Source organism: Equus przewalskii, chromosome 8 (assembly GCF_037783145.1).
Source record: "Equus przewalskii isolate Varuska chromosome 8, EquPr2, whole genome shotgun sequence".
In the NCBI taxonomy this organism is placed as follows: domain Eukaryota; kingdom Metazoa; phylum Chordata; class Mammalia; order Perissodactyla; family Equidae; genus Equus; species Equus przewalskii.
In genome coordinates, this window is record NC_091838.1 from 41,816,009 (window position 1) to 41,825,462 (window position 9,454).

The following is a 9,454-nucleotide window of genomic DNA, read 5'->3' on the forward strand; positions in this document are numbered from 1 at the left end:
TGTGCTGCTGTTGGGGAAGGAGGGAGTGCTGGAGGGGGCAGAGGAACTCATTTTGTTTGCAATTGGGAGTGTCTGTGGAACACCCCGTCATGATAGAGTCGTGTCATAATAACTGGAGCTCTGTCGACGTGCCAGACACGGGGCAGGCTCTGGACACGGAAGGCAACACCAGGCCCTGCCCTCACGGGGCCTCTCCTGATGGGGCGGAAGAGGCGTGGTCTCTCAGCAGGTTTGCAGGGGTGGACGTGAGTTCGGTGGTCATAGCATGCACGGAGGACTCATAGGAGGAGTTAAGATTGGCCAGAAAGAGGCTGAAGTGGGAACAGAAAGAGCGACATGAAGGAGTGGCCAGAGGAAGCCAGTGCTCCACCCCCGTAGACGATGGGGTCAACACGCGCCGTTCCCAGGAGTGTGACTGGGGTGGGAGGAACTCAAAGCTGCATCCCATCCCCACAGGGACATTTAGAAGGTGGGCATGCTCAACCCAGCACAGAGAAAGCTGGCAGGATCCCAGCCTTTACCTTACTCCACACTGGGGCTCCCCTCCTTTCCCAAGTTGTCTCCTTGAGCCCCCTCAATCTCTGCCTGCTCCCCCTGCATCGTTCCTTGCTTGGAGATGAGCTGCAGGAGGGCAGGCACACTAGGGGTCCCTCCCTTCCACACCCCCAGCTCCAGAGAAACAGTGGACATGGGTTTCCAAGTGAGAGGATGGCTCTCTGAAACCAGTGTCCTCTTAGGAAGTCTTGTCGTGGAAGAGGCTGGGGTTTGCTCCGGGTGGTTCTGTCTGACACCAGTAGTATTTGTTGCGCTGGGGCTTTGGAGTGTCAACGAGATGCATTTTAGCTTAACCTGGGGACTTCCTGAGTGTAGACTGGACTATGTCAGAAGGAGGATGGGCCCAGGATGGAGCATGATCTGATGACACTCCACTCTAGTGGGACGTGGACGGTGCAGGCAGATACCAACTAAATCACGTCTGTGCCATTTCAGGCCCTGAGATGCTGCCTCTGAGGGGGGCACTGGTGGGTGCTAAACACACCCTAGAGGCATGACAAGAAGTTTCCCACTTCTGTGTTTCCAGAGCTGAGATGAAAGGGATTTATTTATTTAGCACACACTGCCAGGTGCCTACTGTGAGGTAGACTGTGGGAGGCCTTGTTTTGGTCCAGGGAGGAAGACGGACCAGCTAACAGGCAACTGCAACATGGGGCAGTTGCACGCAGGTAGTGGACCCATGGTAACGGGCCTCCCTAGCTGAGCCACACTGGTCCAGATAAAACAGTTCCTTTAAGTTAGTTTGAATTAATTGCTAGGGTATGAATCTTCCTTTCATAAAAATGGATCGACTAAGTCTATTAGGCAGCTTCCTCCAGTTGAGCCTAGTACATGGAACTGCCTCAGGGCGCACTGTGGAGCATGCCTTGGGACAGCTCTCCGTCAGTCCAAGACTCCATGGGACCTGTTGCCTCCATCTTCAAATGAGCCCTGCCCTGCCTAGGATGCCCTGTGGGCTTAAATGTCACCATCAGAATCCACAGAGGTAGACCTTGTTCAGGTGGGCCCAGGCCACGCAGGCTTAGAGGTGACGAGGGTGACAGGTGCTTCTGAAGGGGGCCCTTGGGCTGAGGATCTAAGCTGTGAGCCCTCGGAACGCTGGACCCTCCTAAATAAACCTTTAATAATTATGGAAAAAATGAAAACGTGATTACTTGGCCATCATTTTTTAATTTTATGAGCTTTACATTTTACAGGAGGGCCATAGGGTTATGCAGAGCATTATTCAGACACCGACACCTGTAGTTAAACCTGAGGGCTCACACTATTGATTAGTTTTCATGCAAGCAGCACAGTATCAACAGAACTGTAATTCTGGCTTTGTCACTGGACTGCTGTTCTGCATTCAGCTGTGGAACAGACGTGAACACGCGTGCTCAGATTGCTTGATGCCATCAGCCCTAGGTGGGAATGGGCCTGTATGCAGAAAAGCACAGTGTGTGTGGGAATTCTGAAGGGTCCAGTTGAAGGAGCCTCTCCAAACAATTGATTCTGTTGTCATTCACCGTGTGTGCAAGTGTGAGTGTGCACGTGTGTTCACGGTGCCTGTGTGTGCAAACGCTCAGGAGTGCTTGCCTCCATCCCAGTCTGAACACCTCTGTGTGCAGGTGCTGATCCCCTCCTGTGGCTTCCTCCTGGCCTCGGCGTCCGCCTTTTGGCAGCAAGATGTTCTCTGTCTCTCCCATCAACCATTCCTGAAAACGTGTGTGCTCTTTGCCACCTTCCCATAGGAGCTAGCTCTGATAATGTGATAATGAGTGATCATATTTAATGAGACACCCCTCTCAGGTCGTATCAGTGCATTTTAATAGGGGCTTTCTGGAAAATATCTTAACCCCACATTTCCCAAGTAGTTGATGGAACACTAGTTCAGCTAATCGTTCCCTCAAAAAAATAATAAAAAATAAATAAAAGTACATTGGTCAAATAAGTTAAGAGGTGGTGCCTGCAATTTTCTCCCCTTGGGAGTTAACAAGGCAGGTCACATATTAGAGGATCTCAAATGTCTTGCAGGAAAACAATCAGGTGCCCTGTAATGATCTATGTGCCCTCCCACCCTCACTCCTGTGACAACTGTCAATATCCTGTAGCTTCCTCTGGGAGATGCTGCCTTCACCCCAAGACTTTACTCCTCTGTGCAGTTGTAGCCTGAAGTAGGCCATCGTAGCATATACTATTGGCCTTGATAAGTTTAAAAAACATTTTTATTATGGTAAAATATTCATAACTTAAAATTACCCCTTTAACCATTTTTAAGCGGACAGTTCAGGAGCATTAAGGACATTCATATTGTCGTGCAACCATCAACGTTATCCATCTCCAGAGCTTTTTCATCTTCTCAAACTGAAAGTGTGCCACCATTAAACACTAACTCTCCTTTCCCCCTCCGTCATCCCCTGGGAACCACCATTCTGCTCTCTGTCTCTATGAATCTGACTGCTTACAGGTAGCTCATAGAAGTAGAATCATACAACATGTGTCCTTTTATGTCTGGCTTCTTTCGCTCAGCATAGTTCCCTCCAGGGTCATCCATGTTGTAGCATGTGTCAGAATTTCCTTCCTTTGTAAGGCTGAATAATCTCCCATTGTATATACACATGTTTTGTTCACCCCCTTATCCGTCAATGGACGTTTGCATGTTTCCACCTTTTGGCCCTTATGAGTAATGCTGCCTTGTACAACTGGAGCCCTTTGACACCTGTCTGGTATCCCCATGCAGGTGACTTCTGCTCCATCCAGGCCAGGCAGGGGGCTGGTGGTTCTCGGTTTTGTTCTTTTTTTAGTGAAGACCAGATTATTTTTATTGCTTGCCTTTGAGGAATGTTTTTATTTATGGAAACCATATTACTGACTGTGGGATCTCTTGCCCTAAGAGTGGACAACCAGCTTCCACGTGATGGGAAGGCATGTGGGACTCACACGTCACTAAGGAAAGGAAGGGCCTGCAGAGGAGCTGGCTGGGCTCCCTTCCGCTCCTGCTGTGCGACCAAACGGGCATCTGTAAGAAGGGGGCGGATGCTGGCCCTTCTGCTGAGGCTCCTTCGTTGACTAGTACGCACTTAGGTGGGGTGCGGTGTCCCGGCTGACACCTGATTTCTGCCGTCGAGTCGCAGAGCGGGAACTTGTATAAAGCGAAGGTAGCCTCGTAACCTGGGAGCTTGGCTGAGAAACATCTTTTTAAAGATCATCTAACTGCTGGGGAGGCCGCGTCCTTGAAGATGATTTATTTCTCCTCACTGTGTTTCATTTTTCTCTTCTAGCTTATGTTCCTGAGGAAGAACTGAAGGCAGCAGAAATAGATGAAGAAAATGTGGAGGAGGATGGGCTGTCCCTGGGCATGCAGGAGGGCGACTATGTGTGCAATGAAGAGACAGAGATCAAAGAGGCCCAGAGCTACCAGAACTCCCCCGTCAGCACTGCGACGAACCAGGACGCCGGCTATGGGTCGCCTTTCAGCGAAAACAGCGACCAGCTAGCCCATTTCAAAAGCTCTTCCTCCAGAGAAGAGAAAGAGGATCCGCAGGGTCCAGACAGCATCTCCTACCCCCAGGACAGCTTGGCACAAATCAAGGCTGTGTATGCAAACTTATTCTCGGAGTCCTGCTGGTCCAGCTTAGCTCTGGATTTAAAGAAGTCCAGTTCCACCACCAGCAACAACGATGTCGGCCAGAAGGAGGGCTCCACTCCCGCCCCTACGCCCCCCACCAGTACCACGGGGACCACGGGGACCACCGCGAGCACACCCAGCTCCAGCTCTGGCTCCAGCTCGGGCTCCAGCACCAGCACCAGCACCAGCAGCAGTGGCGGCTCGGGCTATGACTGGCATCAGGCGGCCCTGGCCAAGACGCTGCAGCAGACGTCCTCCTACGGGCTGCTCCCCGAGCCCAGCCTTTTCAGCACCGTGCAGCTGTACCGGCAGAACAACAAACTCTACGGCTCTGTGTTCACCGGCGCCAGCAAGTTCCGGTGCAAAGACTGCAGCGCTGCCTACGACACGCTGGTGGAGCTGACGGTGCACATGAACGAGACGGGGCACTACCGTGACGACAACAGGGACAAGGATTCTGAGAAGACCAAGCGGTGGTCCAAGCCCAGGAAGCGCTCCCTGATGGAGATGGAAGGGAAGGAGGACGCCCAGAAAGTGCTCAAGTGCATGTACTGCGGCCACTCTTTTGAGTCCTTGCAAGACCTGAGCGTCCACATGATCAAGACAAAGCATTACCAGAAAGTGCCTCTGAAGGAGCCAGTACCAGCCATCACCAAACTGGTCCCTTCTACCAAAAAGCGAGCGCTCCAGGACCTGGTATCCCCTTGTTCTCCCGAGCCAGCAGGAATCGCTGCGGACGCTGCACTCAGTGAGTCCGCCAAGGATCAGAAGACTGCCAACCCCTACGTGACGCCCAACAACCGCTATGGCTACCAGAACGGTGCCAGCTACACCTGGCAGTTCGAGGCCCGCAAAGCACAGATCCTCAAGTGCATGGAGTGCGGCAGCTCCCACGACACCTTGCAGCAGCTCACCGCCCACATGATGGTCACCGGCCACTTCTTGAAAGTGACCACCTCTGCCTCCAAGAAAGGGAAGCAGCTGGTGCTGGACCCTGTAGTGGAAGAGAAGATCCAGTCCATACCTCTGCCCCCGACCACGCACACCCGGCTCCCCGCCTCCCACATCAAAAAGCAGCCTGACTCTCCTGCGGGCTCCACGACCTCGGAAGAGAAGAAGGAGCCAGAGAAGGAGAAGGCACCGGCCGCCAGTGACGCGGAGAAGAAGATCAAGGAGGAGAGCGAGGACGGCTCCGAGAAGTTTGAGCCTACCACCCTCTATCAGTACCTCCGTGAGGAGGACCTGGACGATAGCCCCAAGGGCGGGGTGGACATTCTGAAGTCCCTAGAAAACACGGTCTCCACCGCCATCAGCAAAGCCCAGAACGGCGCGCCCTCGTGGGGCGGCTACCCCAGCATCCACGCGGCCTACCAGCTGCCTGGCACCGTGAAGCCGCTGCCGGCAGTGCAGAGCGTGCAGATACAGCCGTCCTACGCCAGCAGCGTGAAGTCGCTGTCCTCAGAGCACAGTGCCCTCCTGCACTCCCCGGGGAGCCTCACGCCACCGCCCCACAAGAGCAACGTGTCGGCCATGGAGGAGCTGGTGGAGAAGGTCACTGGCAAGGTCAGTGTGAAGAAGGAGGAGAAGCCTGCAGAGAAGGAGAGGGGCTCCCCGGCCAAGGCCGTGTCCCCCGTGGCCAAAGAGAATAAAGATTTCCCTAGAACGGAGGAAGTCAGCGGCAAACCGCAGCAGAGGAAGGGCCCCGACACGGAGGTGGGCAAGGCCAAGAGAGAGGGCGCGGTGGACGCCCACACCCCAAATGGCACCGAGCCTCTCAAAGCCAAAGTCACCAATGGCTGCAGTACCCTGGGGATCATCACGGACCACTCCCCGGAGCCCTCCTTCATCAGCCCGCTGAGCGCGCTGCAGTCCATCATGAACACCCACCTTGGCAAGGTGTCCAAGCCCGTGAGCCCCTCGCTCGACCCACTGGCCATGCTGTACAAAATCAGCAACAGCATGCTAGACAATCCCGTCTACCCCGCCACGCCCGGCAAGCAGGCCGACGCCATCGACCGCTACTACTACGAGAACAGCGACCAGCCCATCGACCTGACCAAGTCCAAAAGCAAGCCCCTGGTGTCCAGCGCAGCCGACTCCGTCTCGTCACCTCTCCGGGAGAGCGCCCTGATGGACATCTCTGACATGGTGAAAAACCTCACGGGCCGGCTGACCCCCAAGTCCTCCACGCCCTCCACGGTGTCGGAGAAATCGGACGCCGACGGCAGCAGCTTCGAGGAGGTGCTGGACGAGCTGTCGCCCGTTCACAAGAGGAAGGGACGACAGTCCAACTGGAACCCCCAGCACCTGCTCATCCTGCAGGCCCAGTTCGCCTCGAGCCTGCGGGAGACCTCGGAAGGTAAGTACATCATGTCGGACCTGGGCCCTCAGGAGCGGGTGCACATCTCCAAGTTTACCGGGCTCTCCATGACCACCATCAGCCACTGGCTGGCCAACGTGAAGTACCAGCTGAGGAGGACAGGGGGGACGAAGTTCCTCAAGAACCTGGACACAGGGCATCCTGTTTTCTTTTGCAACGATTGTGCCTCTCAGTTCAGAACTGCTTCTACGTACATAAATCATCTAGAGACACATTTAGGCTTCAGCTTGAAGGATCTCTCCAAGCTGCCACTAAATCAGATTCAAGAACAGCAGAATGTCTCGAAGGTCCTGGCTAACAAAGCTCTGGGCCCCGTGGGGGCCGCCGAGGACGACTTGGGCTCCACATTCCAATGTAAGCTCTGCAACCGGACTTTTGCGAGCAAGCACGCGGTCAAACTGCACCTTAGTAAGACCCACGGCAAGTCCCCGGAGGACCACCTGATCTATGTGACAGAGTTGGAAAAACAGTAGCGTCCAGGTATGCAAGGGACCCCGGCACATTGCACTAACGTCCTCGTACTGCACTAGGCCTGGCCTGAGCCTCCGAAATCAGCCTTTCCTTTGTTGCCGAACTGCCTGTCTGGACCTTGGTTTTTCTTACACATATTTTGTAGTTATATTTATATGCTCTTTGTCCGATTGTGCATGTTATTTTTCTTTTTCCGTGAGTCAAAGTCTGACCTTTATTTTCAACATCTGTTCTTGATGTTAAGCTATCTTTTGTAGGAAATAGTGGGGCACACTACTCAGAGACATTTATTTAGCAGGAAAGAAAGACACAAATAACAATGACAAAAAGACATCCTAAAATTACAAAGTGGCCATGACAATAAAGGTCACAGAACCTAGTAGTGTTGAATTTAACCCTTTGAGGACTGTAATTGCATTTCTGTGCCTTTCACTCAAAAAAAAAAAAAAAAGAAAAAAAGGCTTAAAGGCATTTCATTCAGATCAAAAGCTGTGTCAGACACAAAACTTATTTAATAATTAAAAAATGAGCTTTTATATGCAGAACTGGTTTGTGAAGGAAACATGCATGCAGCTGTTGGAAGATAGAAAGTTGTCTAGGACTCGTGGGGTTAGAAAGCCACAACTTTACACGTTTAAAACAAAAAGCAAAACAAAAAGAACTAACAACAGCAAACACCCCATTTGCCACTATGCCCAAACCCTCTGGATGCTGAAAAATGCCATTTTTGGCAAAAAAAAAAAAACAGTATGCAAGCTATTATTTAAAAATGTGTAAAAATGCTATTTCCTTTTTCCTGTAAAATACTGCGGTTTATAGTTATTTACAAATGTAAGCTTTGGTACAAGCTGACCTTTCTATAGCGTGCTGCATTGGTAAATGAAAAAAATCGGGCACACGTCGGAGTCCTTTCCTTGTAAATTGCCAGCATCAGCTTAAAAACTCCTACATGTTACATATCGTACCATTTTAATCTATTCAACTTTCTTTGTACCTTCTGGCTGTATGCTTTCTCTTTTAACTTTTTATATTGTCATTTTATATTAAATTTCTGTGTATATAATGTAAAACCACAATTTTTGAATAAAATTTAGTTCCTGCAGCTTGATTTAAATAGAGAAATTTTACTGGCACCTGCATCTTTCCAGATGCATGTATATCAGACAAAAATAAATAAATGAAACGAAGCAAGCAATGCACTATTAATTATACATTTTGATGTTCTATCATTAATATTGTACAGTACATTTTGGTTCACACAATTAAATCCACTGTTTTCTCAAATGTAAAATAAAGCCACATGCAGTCCTTGATTTACGTAGATTGTCACGTCGTCATTATTTTGCCTTTGAGATGTTATTTCAGCAACAAGAGGCATTGCTGATGCGATCTACCAACGGAAATTCCATTCAGAGTCATCGTCTTATGATTTGTGTGCTGACACGCTTCACTCAAATGATAAGTATTGCATTTTTTAAAATGGTAATTAAAATTTTTAACTCCACCGGGTGCCGCGGATTTCTGAGTGTAGACGTTGAGTGATGGCTGTTTTGTACATAGAGGGACTGAGGTGCTTCCTTTGGAGAATCCTCATGGATTATTTTAAAATGTTTACAGTTATCCTTTGTGTGCACCCGGGGCCTTAGTGATGGGGGCAGGACGGTAGGCTTTGCTCCAGCAGCCAAGACCCTGCGGGCCCTGGAACCGGTTCTGCGTTGCTCCAAACAGGAGCTCCTGCTTTCTGCACTTTAAAAAGTGTGCGACTTTTAAAAAGTGGCCACTCTCTGATTCCATGCTGGGTCCAGCCTCACATCCGCAGGTGGCTCTGGAGCACTAAGGGATTGACTGAGGAGACCACCGGGACTCTTGGCCTGTGAGTGCCACGACCTGACCCCTGAGGTCCAGGCTCATGGCTTCAGTCTGTGTGGGGGACACACGACGTTCCCGGCCGACCTCTTCTGCCCCAGAAGTCCTTAATGATGTGGGCAGGAAAATGGCTTTTTCCACCTTTCACTTACATTTTCATTAAATTATGCCCTGAGAAACGTTAGAACTTAGTGCTCTGTTCAGAAGCAGCTAAGCCGCCGTGCCAGTTCCAAATTCCCTTGGTGGCCTGGGCCCTGTTCCCTCAGTGGTGGCAGGAGGAGGGCGGGGCGGGTCCAGGGTTCCCTCGGGCTCTGTTCTGTCGCGCAGAGTGCAAGGGAGTTTGGCTTCCTGTCTCGGACTGTTTCCATTGGTGAATAGCTCTGTGTGATAGGAGCTCCGGCCATTTAGACTTTGCGGTTCAATTACTGGGTCATTATGTACGTTGGGCTTGAGGGGCCACAGAGGATAACAACTTGGTGTATGGAGGGAGCATGGGGTCTTTGCATAATAGCCCTTCGACGTTATATTTATTTTACCAGAGGCCTGCAAATACATGATCCTGCGGCTTCAGCCTT

The 9,454-nt window shown here is 51.1% G+C and overlaps 1 protein-coding gene across 3 annotated transcripts in view; it reads left to right on the forward strand.

Moving 5' to 3' along the window:
* TSHZ1 (teashirt zinc finger homeobox 1) overlaps positions 1 to 8,330 on the forward strand; it is a 76,976-nt gene extending 68,646 nt beyond the window's left edge. For all 3 annotated transcript variants that reach the window (XM_070631731.1, XM_070631729.1, XM_070631728.1), the window contains exon 2: positions 3,816 to 8,330. In XM_070631731.1, coding sequence (XP_070487832.1) covers positions 3,893 to 7,015 — 3,123 coding nt within the window. In that variant the 5' untranslated portion in view covers positions 3,816 to 3,892 and the 3' untranslated portion in view covers positions 7,016 to 8,330. The remainder of the gene's footprint in view (positions 1 to 3,815) is intronic.
* Positions 8,331 to 9,454: the final 1,124 nt, after the last annotated feature.